A 20,888-nucleotide genomic window follows, 5' to 3' on the forward strand; every position below is an offset into this window, starting at 1 on the left:
GTGTCTCTACAGATGAACCAACTTTGTTCCTTTTTATGGCTGAGTAGTATTTCTTTGTATGTATATGCTACATCTTCTTTCTCCATTCCTCTGTCAGTGGACATGTAGGATGTTTCCATGGCCTGGCTATTGTAAATAGTGCTGCAGTAAATATTGTGGTGCATGTGGATTTTTAAATTATGTTTTTCTCTGGATATATGCCCAGTAGTGGGATTGCTGGGTCATATGGAGTTCTTTTTAAGGAACCTTCATACTGTTCCTCATACTAAGGAGGGAAGGAGAGTGGAATGGATTGGGAAATTGGGATTGGCGTATATACACTCCTGTGTTTAAAACAGATGACTAATGAGAACCTACTGTATAGCTTACGGAAACCTACTCAGTGCTCTGTGGTGACCAAAATGGAAAGGAAATCCAAAAAATAACCGCACACACATATCGCTGATTCATTTTGCTATATGGTAGAAACTAACACAACATTGTAAAGCAACTATACTCCAATAAAAATGAATTTAAAAAGAGGAAGAAACATTAAAAAAAGTAAAAAGGAACAAGATGGGCCCACACTAGATAACCTCATTTTAATTTTTCTCTCCGGCCCTATGATTAAATCTCTCCATTAAAATTCTGGTTTGAATGGGCCCCTAGGTTTTTCTATAAATCTATTGATGTCTGAATATGGAAAGTAAATTAGAATTCCCAGTGCTTACTTATAACTCTTTGCAATGTTTCATAGGAATGGAAGAGGTGTCTTCTTCGGGTTCTAAGCCAAATTCTGAATTGATTTACATCATTTTTCCTTTAAGACTAAGATGACCTCTGGCTCTATTTCTGCATCTAGAGTTCTATTTCTTCTTCTTTTTTTTTTTCTTGTTCCTAAACTATTGGGTAACACTGGTGACTTTTGCCTCTCTCCACTCCCTGATTGGCTGGTTTCCAGTGTCAGAGGGATGAATGGATCCTTTTGTGCAAGGAGTTTTGTAATTTAGGGAAGAACTGAGAGCTTTGCCAAAGATAGTATGTGGGCATTTGACACATATTACAGGTAATGTGTATATATCAATAACATAATGAAGGTACCATTCAGGCATCACTGTGGGTGGTAGCTAAGTAAGAGACAGCTATATCTCATTTTTAATATATTAGATACTCTCTTCTAATTTAGTCAACAACAGTTGTTGGTCTGTTATTTAAAGAAAAAAGTAAGTTAAAGCAGGAGATTATAAAAACAAAATTGGGGGGAAGGCAGGAGGTAAACTTTTTATTTTAACTTAAAGCATATATATGTGTGTGTATATATATATGTTTAACAGACACATCCAAACACAATTTAAATGCCGAGTTTTTTTATAAAAGACCAAGGACTCTTCTTTGACTATGGCTCTGTCTGTTGCCAATCCGGGGCTTCCCAGGTGGCTTAGTATTAAAGAATCTGCCTGCCAGTGGAGGAGACATAAGAGACATAAGATCCTTGGGTCAGGAATATCCCCTGGAGAAGGAAATGACAATATTCCAATATTCCTCCCTGGAGAACCCCATGAACGAGGAGCCTGGCAGGCTACAGTCCGTAGGGTCACAAAGAGTTGGACGTGATTTAGCAACTGAACAATGACAACAAATTGCCAATCCATGTCTTATATTTTCCCTAAGCCACATCCATAGTGCGTTGGCAATGATTTCTAGTTTCTTTGAGGGAGAGAGTCATTTCAGGACATCTGCTAAGTAAACGGAGTGCAGGATCCTTCTAGATTTTTAACATATTGTTTTTTTTTGTTTGTTTGTTTGTTTTAATTTGATAGCTGTCTCTCCCACATCTAAAATTAGAAAAAAAATTATCATGGTAAAATACACATAACATAGAATTTAACTTTTAACCATTTTTTAGAGTATACAATTCAGTAGCATCAAATAAATTCACAATGCTGTCCAACCATCACCGCTATCCATTTATAGAAAAATTTTCATCATCCTAAATGGAAACTGTGCCCATAAAAAATAACTCCCCATTCCTGCTACCCCCAGCCCCTGGTCACCTTTGTCCTACTTTATATCATCATAAATTTGCCTATTCTAGGTATCTTGTGTAAGTGAAATTGTACAATATTTGTCCTTTTGTGTCTGGCTTATTTGACTTAGCATAATGTTTTCAAGATTCATCCATGTTTTAATATGTCAGCATTTCATTACTTTTCATGGCTGAGTAATATTCTATTGTATATTGTATGTGTAGACTGCATTTTCTTTATCTGTATATCTGTTGATGGACACTTGGGTTGTTTTTATCATTTAGCTATTGTGAATAATGCTGCTATGAACATTGGTATACAAGCATTTATTTGATTCCTTATTTTGAATTCTTTTGGGTATGTATCTAGGAGTAGAATTGCTAGATTATATGATAATTCCATGTTTACGTTTTTGAGGACTCACCAAACTATTTTCCAAAAAAAATCTTTTTTTAAAGAAACTTGTTTTATGAAGACTTTCTAAGGCATTCAGCTTGGTTCTCACAGAAGTAACAGCTTTCTTTACTTTTGGTCCTGTATTTCATCAGTTTCTAGACCATCTAAAGAACTTGGAAAATTACAGTATCAAGTTCAACTTGATATTGAACAGGCTTAGAAACATACAATTGATACTTGCTAAGCATGCAACTCAACTGGTAAGACCAGAAGTCCTTGGAACATACTAGAGAGTACCTTTCCACTAATGAGTCCCAGTGTGCTGTGGGCAACAGCCAATACCTATTATAGAAAAAATGGAGAATACTGGTTAATCTGGACAGTAAAACGGCGGCCAGTTAAGAGAGTTTTTACCATTCAACTAAATTATCTTTGTCATGATAAAACATATAAAGGAATTTAGAAACGATTGTGATTCTAGGAAAATAAAAACATCTAGGACTGTTAACATCAATATACTAGTTGGGACTCTAGCAGAAGAAAGGCTGACAGAAAAGGCTAAATAGAATGGGAAGTTGAGCAAGGTGGTCATTTTTGTGTCAACTCTTGAATTTAAGAAAATTCTACTCGATAAATGCAGTGGGTTGATTTTCTTTCCTTACAACTTAATTTAGCGTGGGTGATAAATGGAGGATAAACAGGGAATATGGAGAGTGTGCCTATTCTTAGAAAATACCTTTCAAGTTAAGATTCGAGACTTTGGGATGTGATTAGAAGGTTTTCTAGCCAGTTCTGAAATTAAATCACCGAGCTGTAGGAGGAGTACTTTTATACAGCATCATCCATCCTTATTGGTGACCCAAGTGATTAAAGGTTTGGGAAACTGGCCCTCTAAATATGGGCTAAAGGAATTGGGTTTATTTAGCTTAGAGAGGGAGACTGAGCATGCTGAGGGGGACTTAATAATAGTCTCCAAGAATATGAGGGATATTCTATGAGTGATGGAAAGCAGCTGTTTCCTGTTTCCACTAAGGACTGGATAAGAAAGAATGGAGTTAAATTGCAACAAGTGGGTTTAAGAACTCCTTGGCCATAAAGTTCAAGACAACAAACCCACAAGACCAAAGTCATTTCTCTGTTTCAGAATTTGGTAGCTCACTGACTGTCTTTCTTGGTGGTTTCAATTGGCCTGTTCTTGAACTAGTAAAAAGATATGGAGGACCTTTCACCCGGGTGAGAGTATGAGGTTGTGTGATGTTGGAACTTACCAGTGTTCTGTGGCTGAGGAAGCACTTATCTTCTAGTAAGATTTAAAAAGAAAAAAAAATTCAGAATCTCTTTGCTCCTCTTTGATTTGATTTTAAAGTCAGATAATCTAGATCTACCTTCTCTATAAAGATACATTTAATTAGATTTGCTAGTGTGCATTTTTTCTGCCCATGTTGTCAATGTGGTCATGAATTTTTTAAAAAATTCTGTATTTTTAGTGAGATTCTGTGTATTTGTATATATACACATATGTGAAAAGTGAAAGTGTTAGTTGCTCAGTCCTGTCCAAATGTTTGTGACCCATGGACTGTAGCCTGCCAGGCTTCTCTGTCCATGGAATTCTCCAGGCAAGAATACTGGAGTGGATAGCCATTCCCTTCTCTGTGGGATCTTCCCAACCCAGGGATCCAACTCGGGTCTCTTGCATTGCGGGTGGATTCTTTACCATCTGAGCCACCAGGGGAGGCCCACATACAAATACACACACACATATATATGTATACAGACATATATGATATCTTAAGTTATGAGATATATACATATATCTCACAGATACATATTGAAGATATTGATATATAATAGATATATACTTATCAGATGTAATTAATTCAACAATGAAAGAAATGTTTTGTTCTAGACAGTGCATCTAAGTATTAGGGATATGAAGATGAGTAAGATATACACTATGATAATTAGAGCTTCCCAGGTGGCACTGGGAAAAAGCTGGCTTAACACTCAACATTCAAAAAACTAAGATCATGGCATCCAGTCCCATCACTTCATAGCAAATAGGTGGGGAAACAATGGAAACAGTGACAGGCTTTATTTTCTTGGGCTCCAAAATTACTGCAGATGGTAACTGCAGCCATGAAATTAAAAGACACTTGCCCCTTGGAAGAAAAGCTATGACAAACCTAGGCAGTGTATCAAAAAGCAGAGACATTACTTTGGTGACAAAGGTCCATCTAGTCAAAGCTATGGTTTTTCCAGTAGTCATGTATGGATGTGAGAGTTGGACCATAAAGAAGGCTGAGAGTCAAAGAATTGATGCTTTTGAATTGTGGTGTTTGAGAAGACTTTTGAGAATCCTTTGGTCTGCAAGGAAATCAAGCCAGTCAATCCTGAAGGAAATCAGTCCTGAATATTCATTTAGAAGGATTGCTACTGAAGCTGAAGCTCCAGTACTTTGGCCACCAGATGCAAAGAGCCGACTCATTAGAAAAGACCCTGATGCTGGGAAAGATTGAAGACAGGAGGAGACAGGGAAGACAGAGGACAAGATGGTTGGATGGCATCACCGACTCAATAGACATGAGTTTGAGCAAGTTCCAGGAGATGGTGAAGGACAGGGAAGCCTGGAGTGCTGCAGTCCATGGGGTCGCAAAGAGTGGGACACGACTAAGTGACTGAACAACAAGTGACACTAGTGGTAAAGAATCTGCCGCCGTGCAGGAGACATGAGAGACGCGGGTTCAGTCCCTGGGTCAGAAAGATCCCCTGGAGGAGGGCATGACAACCCACTCCAGTAGTCTTGTCTGGAAAACTCCATGGACAGAGGAGCCTGGTGGGCTACAATCCATAGGGTCACAAAGAGTTAGACTGATTGAACTGATTGAACTGACTTAGCATGCACATGTTAATTAGGAACAAAGCAAGTACACAAAGCATTATGAAATAATACATCATGAAAGAAAGTCAGCTAGAGAAAGAAATTTAACGATGGAAAGGTGAGCTTTGGGAATGTTACAGATTTTAGTCAGTGAGACAGATGGAAATGCCTGAAAATGTCTTCTCAACTATTGTTTTACCCTTGTTATTCTATGTTAGGTGAATTGTACTGTTTTTCCTGAATTGGATGCGTAGTGTCTTATTTCCCCAACTGGGAGTATTTCCAAGGCAGGAAATCAAATCAAGGTTTGATTTCCAGAGGATATAACTGTTAAGTTGCATCTTGAAAGTTATAGGTATGTCAGCATTAACTACATGTATGTCCCACGTGGTTTATTTTCATCTTCTACCAACATTTACTATAATCTTATTAGAAATATTTGCCTCTGTCAGGGACTGTTTTCTGTCATCTGGAAAGGGGTAAGGGTGAATCATGATCCAAGGGGACTCTGACAACTCTTTTGGCCTTCAAGAATCCAGCATCAGAGTTGAAAAAATAACTTGGAATTGCCTTGAATCATTTGTTCACTGTGAGGCTTTGGGCAAGTTATTCAACCTCTCTGAGTTTCGGTTTCCTTCATCTACCTGACAGGATTAAATTAAATGAAATAATGTGTGCCAAACTCAGGGCCCATGTACTTAGCCCTTAAGTCATGTTTCTTTTCTTCCTGTAGTTCACAAAGGGCATCTCTTGTGTATGGTAGATCATGATTACCTCTAGATTCTCTGCACATAGTGGGGTTTGTTGCACTTGAGAGGTAGGCGTAAGGTTAGTCTAAAGATTCATGAGGGTGTCTGAGGTCCAGTTATATGATTTTTTCCCCTATTTTGTACTTACTTAATCCAGAAGAAGCTCTAATACTTTGGCCACCTGATATGAAGAGCCAACTCATTGGAAAAGACCCTGATGCTGGGAAAGGTTAAAGGCAAAAGGAGAAGGGGGCAACAGAAGATGAGATGGTTATATAGCAACACTGACTCAATGTACATGAACTTGAGCAAATTCTGGGACATAGTGAAGGACAGGGAAGCCTGACATGCTGCAGTCCTGGGCACTGCAAGGAGCTGGACACAACTTAGCGACTGAACAACAATCCAGAAAAAAAAAAAGTCTACTATAATGCCAAATTTCCTAGGAAGTGTCTGTTGTTGGACTGCTTGAAACCAATGATGTGCACACATGGAAGGAAAATGCATTGTAAAATCTGCAGGAACACTATGCATTTTTGTTTTACAAGGTTTAAAGGGGCATAAATCAATTTTCTAGATATGCAGGCAGTCCTATTAATAGACATCGATTAAGTCAAGTGCTGTGCTTTGAGATGATATCAAATTGAAGATCCCAGCCCTGGCAAGGTTTATGAACTTGTTGGAGAGACCAAACACGTAAACATGAAGCAACCACATCACGGTTAGACTCAGTCTCAGGAAGTAAATATAAAGCAACAGGGCTTGAGCCCGTAAGTACTGAGGAAAGGCAGGATACAGGTTTGGGTAGGGATTTAATATAGTTCTTGGAGACTTAGAGTCGTGGTTTGACTGGTTCATAAAACACTATCATTTAAAGACAGACAGAAAGCTTTTTTAAAAAGCAACTTAAAGTGTTCACTTCCTATAGAAACCTAAGAACAGCCTGCAGTTGCTCTTAACTTATTTGAAATAAATGCATCTTTCTAAATTGTTAGCGTTCAGGCTGATTTCCTTTCAGACTCTCCCTCCACACCATGCCAGACTGCTCCTGCCCAAATTTGTTCTTTGTCTGCGGGATGTGGAATATCCTTATAAATCATAACAAGTCACAGGGAGAGTAAAAATCCCAGCTAGAGACTTACCTCCAAAGTTGAGGCATGTCCCATATTTTATTAAAATGGTGGTGGATTTAGGAACCAAGATTAAGGCCTTTGTCTCTTTATTTGAAGAAGATTTATATTCAGAGCCTTCCGAGGGTGAGCCCGGATCCTCTGACCTGGACTGGTCCTCTGGTCCCTCCCCACATCCCAGCTCCCCATATGAAATACAGTCGGGAAGCAGAACAACAAAACCATTAACTTAATAGCATAGAATTTATGGCTGAAATCTTGCAAAGCTTGTGTCAGCAGAAGAAAATAATTACTGTCACTTTCTTTGAGACACTTGGCTTTATGGCTCCTGTCACCTTTATCAAAACACATGGCTGATTTAGTAGCTCTGTTTTTCATGGCAGATGGCCTGGTGTTACTTTTTTATGCATGTGGCCGTGCCCATGAGATGACAATACTCGGGTAGACTGGAGTGGGACTCAACTTAGATAGTGAATTGGGATTCTGTTAATAGTGTGCATTTAGTCCTGCTGTCAGTATGCCAGCTGAGCTTTTTCTCTTGCCCTTTCCTCCTCTAGATTCTCAAATCCAAAGATTTAACATCTCCAACCCAGCGCTACATCGATAGCAAAGTCGTGAAAACCAGAGCAGAGGGCGAATGGCTCTCCTTCGATGTCACCGATGCTGTTCACGAATGGCTCCACCATAAAGGTGACCATTGCTCTCTGTTTTCCTCCTTTGATGTTCAGTGATCCTAAATTATTTACAAAGCACTGGCAGGTGGAGGTGTATTAGATGCCCAGAAAAATGACCTCCTCGACTTCATGTTTTCCAGACAGAAACCTGGGATTTAAAATAAGTTTACACTGTCCCTGCTGCACCTTTGTACCATCGAATAATTACATCATCCCCAATAAAAGTGAAGAACTAGAAGCACGATTTGCAGGTAAATGAAACTTGGGCAAAGGAGGTGGGGGAGGGAAGGCGTCTGTTAATAATCTTCTGGGGGAATGAGGTCAGTTTGCGTGTGAAAATGAGATTGCAATTGTTTGGTCATTTGTTTGGTCAAAGCTATCGTTGGGGTAAGATACATGAAGGCAGAAAGGGATTGGTTTCCAGTTTACATTGCTCAAAGCATAGTGATGACTTGGCAATACTAATTGACAGACTTACCAACCTTCCAGACTCTTAAAGAACCTGTTAAGCCCTTCATTCTTCATTTAAGCAAACCAGCATTCCCTCAGTGCTAATGTTATAGAAGAAAAAGATAGCATGCATTCCAGGACATCCATTGATAATGCTCCCAAACCCAACATCAGGAATCCACCACTGGATTTCTCAGAAGGACGTCCCCTCCTGCCACAGCCTCTGTAACTAACCTGATCTGTGTCAGAACACACCCGCTTTGCTGACTGATGCCCGATATTCCAAGTGGCTTCCTTATCAGGCTTTCATAATTCGCTTGTAAACACAGAACGGAGTTTTAGTTGTCCCCCCAGTCTTGCTCACCTTTTAGTGAATTAGCCAAAAGTCGAAGGGGATGAGGAGATACCAGGAGTTCAAGTCATGTCTTCCACTAGATGACAAGTCATTGGATGATGAGAGGAGCAGAGGGTCTGGACCAATTGTGGGTGCAGCACTTGCACCATACCACCAGGTTAGGGAGCTGATCGCCCTTCCCTAACTAACCCCATCGGGGACCTCCATCCCTTGGCCGAAGGCTCCAATGGCCCTTGCTCATGGAAAAATCCTCCCAGAAGTCTAGAGATTTATTTCAGTCTCTAACCTAGTCATGATTCTTGAGAAGTACAGAGATTAAATGCTTAAGCTGGCAGTCTCTTGAGCATGCTCTGGGAAGCTCGGGTTTCTCCATCTCAGATGGAATCAGGAAAGTGTTGAGGATGCCATAAAAATCAATGAAAAAGCCCTTTCTTCACAGCTTCCCCAAACAGCATTAGGTAAGGGTGACTTCTGTTTCACTTGAACCTCATTCACTGCAGTTTAGTGTAAGGCTCCGTTTAGGTTCATGAGGAAAGTCTTTGAGTTGACCAGTCCTGGGAAGAGAGGCACCCAGCGGGTGACAAGGCATGTTCTATAGCCATGTCATCAGTCGTTGAAGGCTTGAGCACAGCCTCCACTGAGGACTGACTGAGCTACTGAGAAAGAGTGCCCTTGGACTAGAGGGCAAAGACTCCTTCTGTAGTGACTTTCATAACCAACTCGCCCTGCCTTGGACCCTGAACTGCCTTCTGACAAGAGCCCCATTTAGCCGTGTTCCTTGTCACCGGTACTCGTCCTGTCCGTTGCTGTGGGGAGTGAGCCAGCTGCTGCTGGTGCTGTGTGGTCTTCACTGCTGTTTGTGACAATAGACAAAGGGGGGGGAAAAAAAAAGGTGTGGCTGATTCTACTTGATGAAGGTAAAGCTAAATGTTTATTACCCGAATGCATTTTTTCAAGGTATTGATGGCACCTCTACCTATACCAGTGGTGATCAGAAAACAATAAAGTCCACTAGGAAAAAAACCAGTGGGAAGAGCCCACATCTCCTGCTAATGTTGTTGCCCTCCTACAGACTTGAGTCCCAACAGTCCAACCGGCGGAAGAAGCGTGCCCTGGATGCAGCCTATTGCTTTAGGTAAAGGACATAAAAAGAAAACAAAAAAGGAATTGTGTTTCTGTTTAACTCCTATACTGCCTTTGCCTTTTGTTTTAGAGAAAAGGGACTTGGACCGTAACTCGTTGCTTAAAGCCGGGGATAGAAAAGCAGAGCCATCGTATTTTGTAACACCAGAGGTTTAAACAGTTATTTTTATGCTGTCCTCATCAGTTCTTTAGCAACAAACCCACTATGAAGGGAGAAAACTAACCCCTTGAGTTTCCCCCCCACCCCAAGTCTCTCTGAAGCACTTTGAGGCTGGAGGAGAAAAGGAACCCTCGACTCCCAGAGCAGAGATAGGTTTATTTGAGGAGCGTGATGGCGGCTGCCTAACTGGGGAGACTCGCCATCTGTAGGAGCCTTTCGTCTTCCTGCAGGGTGTGCATGCATGCATGTGTGCTAAATTGCCTCAGTCCTGCCTCAGTTCTGTGCGACCCTATGGACTGTAGCCCTCCAGGCTCCTCTGTCCATGGGATTCTCCAGGCAAGAACCCTGGAGTGGGTCGCCATGCCCTCCTCCAGGGTATCTTCCCGACCTAGGGATTGAACCTGCATCTCTTACATCTTCTGCATTGGCAGGCAGGTTCTTTATCATCCATGCCACCTGGCAGGGTACCCATGGTCAGATCTCCTTCACAGACAGTAACAGTGATGAGAGAGACAGAAGAAAAGTGCTGTTTTTTGTGTCTTTTGCTACAGAATACGAGAGAAGGGGGAGTAACATAAATTTATCTCCTATTCCCACATGAGTTCATGGAGGGAAAGTGTGAATGTCCTTCTGTGGTTTCTTAGTGAGCCTGGTGAGAGAAAGGCTCTTTCTTTATGTCATGAGCTATGGGGTGGTGAGAGGTCCTCACTGATAAAGTGCAAGAAAAAGGGTGTTTTTTGTTTGCTAGCGCCAGTGGTTGCACTAATAAGCAAGACTCCGTGTTTCTTGATCTCTGGTTTATCCCTAGATCCAGGGCCAGGAAATGAAATAAAGGATTTTTTCTCAAAGGAAAATGCCTGAGATGGTTCTCTGTAAATAGCTGTTGTACTTCATTCATTTTGCATTTGAAAAGACAATAGAGGCTGGATGGCAAAACTGTGCTTTGTAGGTTGGAAGGGGCTTGGTCTCCGTCTGCCACCTTTCTGCTTATGTCTCATCCTTCAAGGGAAGGGTTTGGTTTTTGAGGACACAGGTAAGAGGGTCAGAGTATAGAACTCCCAAGGGAAAGCAGTCCAGCAAAGCACCATCACACTCCATTATGAAAGTCTCTGAGATTGCTATACAACCATTAAAACCATGTCTGTGATATATGCTCATGTATGTATGTATGAAAGTCACTCAGTTGTGTCCGACTCTTTGTGACTCCATGGACTGTAGCCTGCCAGGCTCCTCTGTTCATGGAATTCTCCAGGCCGGAATACTAGAGTGGTAGTTGTTCCCTTCTCCAGGGGATCTTCTCAACCCAGGAATCAAACCCAGCTCTCTTGCATTGCTGGTGGATTCTTTACCAGCTGAGCCACCAGGGAACCCCAATGCTCATATTTACTTGTTGAATAAACAAATGAGTCATTTTTCTGGTTTGGAATAAGGGACCTGGAGTGGGACGAAAATCAGCTTTAAACTCTGCATTGCTCTTTCTTTTATCAGAAATGTGCAGGATAATTGTTGCCTACGCCCACTTTACATTGATTTCAAGAGGGATCTTGGGTGGAAATGGATTCATGAGCCTAAAGGGTACAATGCCAACTTCTGTGCTGGAGCGTGCCCATATCTGTGGAGCTCAGACACTCAGCACAGTAGGGTAAGTATAGGCTTCACTTGTCTCTTTGTTCTTGGGCTGCTGATTGTAACTGCTGACAGTTTTACTGAATAGCCTGGTGCCCTTTTGTCATCACACATAAATGGATGCTGGAGAAACCCTTTTGAATGATGAGAAAAAATTCAGGCTGTAGGTGAACTCAGAAAGCAATCCTCATGAGTTTAGACAGTAGGTCTGGCCTTTCCAATTAGCCTGTAAGCAACCTGAGGACAATTTTAATTTTCTCTTTGTTTTATGTTCTCAACAGCTGTAAGCATAAATAGGTGGAATCAATATCTTACTAAGTGTCAGATACCATTAAAATGTGCAGGGACCCAGTTCTCTAGCTGAAAAAAGGATGTGTTATCACCCCAATCAGGTCTATCATGCTAGAAAGAACACTGATGACTTCAATAGATGCTTTGGTGGACTGATTCAATGTTGTTGTTCAATCACTAAGTCATGTCTGACTCTTTGCGACCGCATGGACTGTAGCCAGTCAGGCTGTCTGTCCATGGGATTTCCCAGGCAAGAATACTGGAGTGGGGTGCCATTCCCTTCTCCAAGGGATCTTCCTGGATCAGGGATCAAACCCACATCTCCCGCATTGGCAGGTGGGTTCTTTGTCACTGACCCACCAGGGAAGCCTGAGTGCTTCACTTGCTTGCTTGTTAAGTCGCTTCAGTTATGTTCGACTCTGTGCGACCCTATGGACTATAATCCTCCAGGCTCCTCTCTCCATAGAATTCTCCAGGCAAGAATACTGGAGTGGGTTGCCATGCCTTCCTCCAGGGGATCTTCCAGACCCAGGGATCAAATCCGTGGTTTTTAAGTCTCATCTCCTGCATTGGCAGGCAGGTTCTTTACTAGTGCCACCTGATTCACTAGTGTATGACAATTATGAAATTATTTAACTTCTTTGAACCTCAGTTTCTTATCAGTAAAAAAGAATAAAAATAATTTTTTGAAATAATAATGTCCAACTCAAGAGTAGATGTGAAAAACATAAGATGATATATGTGATAATGATTTCAAAAACCAGTGTCCCTAAGTCTTTTTTAATATAACCTAGAATAAATGAGAATCTGAAAATTTTATTCAGTTACTTTGATGAGGAATGAAGTCTGATTCAGAAGTCAGGTCCCAGAGTAGATGCCATGAGTTTCCGGCCCAGATTAGCCAAGACTTTTTCTGTGTAATAATGATATTTTTCCAAATGCTTCTTTCCTGGTGCCTCGTCATGTAGAATTTTAGAGATGGAAAGGACTTGATAAGTTATCTTGTCCCACCCTGTGGTACTATCCATAAAACAGATCAATAACGAAGACCTACCATACAGCACAGAGAACTGTGCTCAGTATTTTATAATGACATATAAGGGAAAAGAATTGGAAAAAGAATACACACACACACACACACACACACACACATATATATATATATAGGGTTGACCAAAAAGTTCGTTCAGATCTTTCCATAACATCTTAACCCCAGTGATTGTTTTGGCCAGCTCAATACATATATATGTATAACTGAATCACTTTTCTGTCCATCTGAAACTAACATAGCATTTTAAATCAACTGTATTCAATAAAAAACAAAATAATCATAAGATAAAATACAAAAAATGGGTTATATTGTCCAAATCCTTCATTTTTCTAAAAAAATCAGAGTCTGTATCATGTAGATGACTTACCCAGGATCAAACAGTTGGTGACAAACCAAAGCTTAGGACGCAAGACTCCTGGTTTTATAAGCAGGCCTTCATTTGCTCTGTCTTGGCTACACATTGGGGTTATGCCTTTGTAAATCTTCTTATTAAAGGAGCATTAGAAAAATTGCCTTTCACTGCAGGGTAGGAAAATGAATCCGCTGCCAAAAAAAGATCGCATAATGCGTTCAGCTGAATTTGAGAGTTTGGGGAATATCCATTATTTTGGACAATCTGTCTTAGAAAATTCCTCTTGTGTTCAGTGGAAGAATCACGTGTTGGTGGAGGATAAAGTCTATTTATTGATAAATGCTTACGTCCACAAAACTTCCAGTTGACAGACACGGCCCCCCTTCCTTCAGCTGTTTTGCCGACTACCCTGGAGACTTTTGGCTCTCGGGACTGCCCACGTGGTTGGCCATGTGAGGGAGGCTTGCTCCTGCCTGTCCCTTTGTCTGAGCTCTCAGGCCAGGCTGCTTCAGCTGGGCTGTGGCAACAGTAGCCGTAATGTGGGAAGGCCCAGTTGCCAAGTAGAAGCATAATTCTCCTTCTTGATACACAGAGGGAGTGTGTGAAGGCTGAGACCATGCTTGTTTTTCAAGGAGAGAGGAAGAATCACTGTCATGATCACAAATATGTGGTTTGGACAGTTACCCAAAAAGCCAGAGGTAGCTTAATAAAGTAGTCAGTGTTGGTGTGCTGAACAGATTTTCTGTCTTAGGCTGAAAATGTTGCCGTGGATCTCGAGGAAAAGGTCACTTGCTGTTTGACTAACACATTAATGGCATCCTTGGGAAGGTCTCTTCATCATCACTGAGGATGCGCCATAATTCTGTTGGTAGAAGTCATGTGCTCTTTTAATAGAGGACAGGGTTAAAGGTATAGCGCAAACTGTAGAACTTCCTTTTCATTCTGTTTTCAGACTGGCTATCCACCCCTCCAACTTACCGTTTACCACATGAAAAGTTAAATGGAGGGTTGATTATTATTAGTATGTTTTTATTATTAACATCGTTGTTCTAAGCAAAAGGTAACCAACTGGATAATTAAGAACATAGATTGTTTCTGAGGGTATTTTTTCCACATGATTGTATTTATGAAGCAATGACAAATGAAAAAAAATTTGAACTTTTTTTTCTTTTAAACGAAAATTTTAGGTGACATTAAATTGGCCCGAGAAGACACTTAGCGTAGAAATATTTCACACTGCAGACAGGTGTCTTTTGCTCTACCTAAGGATAGATTGACATTCTGCTAAGAATTTTAATAAAGAAAAAGTTATTCTCTTACTTATTTGTGTATTTGTTTCTTCACCTAGCACATGAGTCTTATTTTGTCCAGAGAAGACTTACTAGGGCTATAAGGTTTAAAAAAAAAAAAAATGAGGTGTATAGAGTCCCTGACTGAAAGGAACTGTTCGTCTGGGTGGGAATTGAAAATATCTACTCATGAAACAACTTCAGATATGAAGCAGTGTAGTGCTGGCTTGTGCTTAGTTACTCAGTCGTGTCCATCTCTTTGTGACCCCATGGACTGTTGCTCGCTAGGCTCCTCTGTCCATGGGGATTCTCCAGGCAAGAATACTGGAGTGGGTTGCCATTCTCTCCTCCAGGGGATCTTCCCAACTCAGGGACTGAACCCAGGTCTCCCAGAATTGCAGATGGATTCTGTAGCTCAGTTGGTAAAGAATCCACCTGCAATGCAGGAGACCCCAGTTCGATTCCTGGGTTGGGAAGATCCGCTGGAGAAGGGAAAGGCTACCCACTCAGATTCTGGCCTGGAGAATTCCGTGAACTGTATAGAATTGCAAGGAGTCAGACATGACTGAGCTACTTTCACTTCACTTCTTTACCATCTGAGCCACAAGGGATGCCCAAGAATACTGGAGTGGGTAGCCTATCCCTTCTCCAGGGGAAGTTCCCAATCCAGGAATCGAACTGCATTGCAGGCAGATTTACAAGACCAAATGCCAAGTTTGGTATTTGGACCTAGTTTTCTGAGGGCCTGGGAAGTGCAGACAGCAAAGCTATGATCAAAGTAAAGACTCATTGGAAAAACTGGAAAATCTGTTGAATGAGCAATTTTGTCCAATGTATGAAAAAAGGATTCTGTGGGAAAATGATAAATTCAGGGATTCTTGGGGATGCCTCCCTATTTGACTATAATTGGAGAATAAGTAAAGTGTAAGCCCCAAATCATTTAAATCCCTACTCAGTACTGGAACTGATAACATTGTGCGATGGTTCTATTTAAAAATATCTGCCTTAGTTTTTTAAGGAATCTCCACACTGTTCTCCATAGTGGTCAGAATGGAGGGGACACATGTATGCCTATGGCCAATTCATATTGATAATTCATATTCATATTGTATGCAGAAACCATCACAATAATGTAAAGTAATAATCCTCCAATTAAATAAATAAATTTAAAAAATAACTACCCTTATTTTTGTTTGGGCCTTTCCTATGTTTTCTTTCTTCTCCTGCGTTCTTTCAGGTTCTCAGCTTATATAATACCATAAATCCAGAAGCGTCTGCTTCCCCTTGCTGTGTGTCCCAAGATTTAGAGCCGCTCACCATTCTCTACTACATTGGCAAAACACCCAAGATCGAACAGCTTTCTAATATGATTGTCAAGTCTTGCAAATGCAGCTAAGATTCTCGGAAAAGTGACAAGACGATAATCGCACGATGATGATGGTGATGATGGTGACAAAGGCAATGTTTGTAACAAGAAAACACAAGAGAGCCTTGCTTCATCAGTGTTAAAAAAAAAATTGAAAAAGCGGTACTAGTTCAAACACTTTGGAAGTTTGTGTTCTGTTTGTTAAAACTGGCATCTGAAATGAAAAAAAAGTTGAAGGCTTTACTCTATATTTTACCTACTCTGTAAGTGAGAGAGACAAGAAGCAAAACCTTTTTTTTCTTAAGAAAAAAATAAACACTGGAAGTATTTGTTAGTGTTAATTATGTGAAAGAAAAAAAACAAACAAACAGGAAAATCCCGTTCAGTGGAGTTGCTGTACATATGTTCTTATCCCATGCCTCACTTGATTTTTCTGTATTGCTATGCAATAGGTATCTTTCCCATTCTTACTCTTAGAGTTAACAGTGAGTTATTTATTGTGTGTTACTATATAATGAACATTTCATTGCCCTTGGAAAATAAAACAGGTGTAAAAAAAGTGGAGACCAAATACTTTGCCAGAAACCCGTGGATGGCTTAAGGAACTTGAACTTAAACGGGCCAGCAAAAAGAGGTCATATTAACAAGATGAAAAACGCGAGTGAGATCTATTATATGACCGAGCGAGTCTGCATAAAGAGAAAGACCCTGCAAATACGTGCTCTGTACCAACTGCCCGAGGAAGCTTCTTGTAAGGTTCAAAACTGAAAAGCCTGTTAATAAAGGAAACTTTCAGTCAGATTAAGTCTGTAAGATTTTTTTGTTCTCTTTAATTGTAAATGGTTCTCTGTCAGTTTAGTCAACCAGTGAGAAGTTGAGATGTTTAGATACGTACTGGTCAAACTTCAGACCTTAAAGTATTGCTGTGTAGCTACGCTCTAGATTTTTCTTTCGTTTCGGTGTATGTAACCATACCTATATTATTACAATAGATGGGTATAGAAGCCAGTATAATTGGAAACACAACTGCAGATCTCTTTTGCAAATGATGAAATCAAAACATTAGCTACTTTATGTGTAATGTGTAAATTTTTACCATATTTTTTTAATGTTCTATAGTAACACCAACTCTGATTTAGATTGGACTTAAATTTGGGCTCTTTCTAATGATTGTTGGGAATTGTGTGTTTCCTTTAGCTGGCCAGAACTTTTGAATAAAGCCCCTGTATTTCGACTTGCACTACAAATACATGTTTGATAGTATTTGTTCCACTTGTGCTTGTTCATTGTCCATTATTATGACATAAACTACCTGAGTCCACTTGTCCTTTTTTTTTTTCTTTTATAAAAAGACATAGTTTTCCTTCATTTTCTAAGCATCATTATTAATCAGTTCAGACATTAACAAGCTTTTATTTTAGGAAAATTGGGGATTATAGATACACAGATAATTGAGGTGAAATGTTTTAGTTTTAGCAAGGGCTTAAGGATCTGACTGGAACTCAGAGTCTTAGTGACTGGTTTAAGAAAGGTGTCTCTAACTTGGTTTAATCAGTATTTTCACAGAATTCTGCTGTTAGGAAAAAAAGCAGACAGATCACAGGAAACAGCTTTTTCTTTAATCGAGTTTTTAGTGTTCAGGGAAAAATGGAAAGATTAACATTTTAGTTGATTTTTTTAAGGAAGAAAAAATAAACCCATGTCAGCATAAGTCATTTAGTGTATTTCACTGAAATTAAGGTTTTTATAGATGTTCTTTGAAGGTTGCAAAGGCACAAGGCAAATTCTCCCATGATCAAAAAGTCCTTTCTTTCCTCTGAATGTGACTTACCAAATCAGAGGCTAGAATTTACCTTGCCGAAATACATGATTTGCTACATTTTTGCAGAGGAGGTAACCTTGGGTTTGTAGGATATGTCAGTTTGTCAGTTGTCACTTATTTAGCTTTAGAATAATCATTAATAGTAAGACAATGGAATATTTGCAGTTTTACCTAAAGAGCAGCACAGTGAGGTGTGAATCCAGAGTGAAGTTGTTTGATATAGAATTTTTCTTGGAATTTCCTGGCCATTATTAAAATGACAGATTGGATTTGTTTGAAAACTGGAAAAGCAAGAGATAGGATGCCACAATACCAAACAACCTTTGGATTGGGTGAAACCCAATCCCAGATTGGAGTGTGTTGATTTTTTTTTTTCTCTTCCACTTTTCTATTCATTCTATGTAAATCACTTTTATTTCTGCAGGTATTTTCTTTTCAGATAGAATGACATTTTGTTTTGTATTATTTTGTCTTTCCTCATGAATGCACTGATAATATTTTAAATGCTCTATTTTAAGATATCTTGAATCTTTTTTTTTTTTTTTTAGTTTGGGGGGTTCTGTAAGGCCTTTATTTCCCATAAGTAAATATTGCCATGAGACGGGAGGGAGGTGGGAGGGAATGGGGAAAATGTTAGTATGTGGGTGGGATGGGGCTACAGTTTTTCTGTGTTAAACAGCAATGCAGTTTTATGGTTGGCATGATTTTTTTTTTTTAATGGAACATAAGAATAGCTGTTTTGTATTTTGATGACTGATTACGCTGTATTTTAACACAATGTATGTCTGTTTTTGTGGTGCTCTAGTGGTAAATAAATTATTTCAATGATATGTTGATGTGTTTTTCCTGTCCATTGTGGAGATCAGAGAATGCTTCTAATGCCGAGAGCATTTAAGCTCAAGCTAGAAAAGTCATACCAGCTTTAAGATCGTGCTTTTTTTTTTCCTCAAAGAGATTCAGTCCAGAGATGTCATACTTTATAGTTCAAGAGCCAGGATGTATCTATCAAAGCCTGAAGAAAACCCTGTGCAGTCTTTTTATTCCCTTGTTTATTGCTATTTGGTAATTGTTGGAGATTTAGTTTCCATCCAGCTTGACTGTCTACCAGAAAAAAATGCAGAGAGATGTTTGGACCATGCCTTGGCTTTCTGATCCTATGTTCTGCCAACCCCAGGGCCAAAAGAACTGGTCTAGACAGTATCCCCTGCAGCCCCATAACTTGGATAGTTGCTGAGCCAGCCAGATATAACAAGAGCCATGTGCTCTTCGGGATTGATCGTTGAGAGCAGCTACTCCTCTCTCTATTTCTCCCCTACCGCTGTACCAAAAACCCCTTATTCCCGCAAGCTTCCTTGGCTGTTCCCTACGAGACCAGACTTTGCAAGCAAGTTGCCAGTCTCTTAATAAATAGAGCTAATTAAAAAAAAAGTCATTGTGGCTCTATCTGATTGCCCGCTTTATCTCATGAGAAAACTAGTTTGTGCCTGTTGTCTAAAAACATCACCTAGAAACAAACCATCCATTCAGGTGAATAGGTAGAACAGAGAATGGTTCCTTTCCTTTCCTGCCATTTGTGTTTCACCTTTTATATTCAACTCATAGAAGAAGTGTTTCACTTTGAAATAATTCGTGTGTGCTTTGCAGGGGGCTAGTACCAGGCCAGTACCACCCCACATCACCTTTATCTGACACGTGAGAATAAGAAGGTATCATAGGGTTCTGAAAAGAGTCCCCTAAGAGCTATATCAACTTGGACAAATTTGTCAGCCACTCTGAGCCTCTGTTTCCTTATCTTTAAAATGAGGAAGAAATGACCTGCTTTACAGGGCTTTGCATGTTTGTTTCTGTACCCTTCCTATTGTTAAGTAAATGGACGTCCAAAAAGTACTTTGGTGTTTGGCCTGTAGTTGATGGTCAGTAAATCATAGTCTTAACATTTCCCAAACCGAGCTGGTTTGGGCTCTGCAATCCTGTTGTAATTAACTTTTTAACGTTTGTTCAGACTTTAAGCTGGGGCCATATTTCTTCCTCTTGTTACTAAATGTGTAACCTCTAGACCCTCATCTCCTCGATGAATCAGGCCATCAGTTATTTTGGAGAATATTCTGTCACTCTGTTTCTTGACTGTTTGGTCACATGAATGACCAGAAATTGTTTCAGCTGGTGGGGAAATGTTCAGGTAAGACTCCGCTTCCAATCCACCAACTGAATTCAAAATAAGAGAGTCAAGGTGATTAGTTGAAGGACCCGTTTTCTAAGATGATGGTTGTGAGAACTCCAGTTTGTTGAGCACCCACCAGCTATGTTCTCTGTTATCTTACTTAATCTCACATATCACCCTAGGATGTAGGGTTTTTTGATAGAATTCCATTTTACAGAGAGGTAAGCAGACTCAGAATGGTTAAATGACATGTCCAAGGTCACCCAGTCTGTAAGAGGAGGGTTGAGAACTTCATTGTTCGATACACTAGCTACTAGTCATGTGTGACTTTCAAGCAACTGAAATGTGGTGAATCTGAACTGAGTTATTCCAAGGTATAATATACAAACCATTCTTTGAAGACTTAGGACAAAAAAGAAAGAATGTAAAATGTCTCATTACTTTTTTATATTGATTACATGTCTGAATAATACTATTTTGAATATATGGGATTAAATAAAGTATATTATTGAAATTATTTCACCTGTTTCTTTTTATTTTTTTAATACAATTATTAGAAAATTTAAACTTACACGTGGGACTTGTACCCTATGTTCTGTCTCTCCAGAATTTCTTTTTGATTCTTAGAACTTCCCCATCTCTCTGCTTACTCTGCCCATCTCTTCTTACATGCCATCTACTTTATCCATTAGAACCCTTTGCATATTGTTGTTGTTTAGTCGCTAAGTTTTGTCCGACTCTCTTCAACCTCATGGACGGCAGCATGCCAGCCTTCCCTGGCATATTAATCCTAGTTGTTTTAAATTACAGATCTGGTAATTCCAACATCCCTGCCATGTCTGCTACCATCTGTTTCTTCATCCTTGGAGGAAGGGGGTTTGCCTGGTTTCCTCTTCTCTTTTTTGGATCCAAGAAGATTTGCTGATTTTTTTCAGTTGGTTCAGCTTTTTATTAGTTGTTAGGACAGAGTGGTGACTCCTAAGCTCCTT

The 20,888-nt window shown here is 39.9% G+C and overlaps 1 protein-coding gene across 2 annotated transcripts in view; it reads left to right on the plus strand.

Annotated features, from left to right (window-relative positions):
- Positions 1–20,416, plus strand: part of TGFB2 (transforming growth factor beta 2) — a 93,786-nt gene extending 73,370 nt beyond the window's left edge. For both annotated transcript variants that reach the window (XM_043924225.1, XM_043924226.1), the window contains 5 exons: positions 7,717–7,849; positions 7,974–8,084; positions 9,596–9,773; positions 11,430–11,583; positions 15,788–20,416. In XM_043924225.1, coding sequence (XP_043780160.1) covers positions 7,717–7,849; positions 7,974–8,084; positions 9,596–9,773; positions 11,430–11,583; positions 15,788–15,946 — 735 coding nt within the window. In that variant the 3' untranslated portion in view covers positions 15,947–20,416. The remainder of the gene's footprint in view (positions 1–7,716; positions 7,850–7,973; positions 8,085–9,595; positions 9,774–11,429; positions 11,584–15,787) is intronic.
- The last annotated feature ends 472 nt before the right edge of the window (positions 20,417–20,888 follow it).

This window comes from Cervus elaphus, chromosome 14 (assembly GCF_910594005.1).
Source record: "Cervus elaphus chromosome 14, mCerEla1.1, whole genome shotgun sequence".
Lineage (NCBI taxonomy): Eukaryota > Metazoa > Chordata > Mammalia > Artiodactyla > Cervidae > Cervus > Cervus elaphus.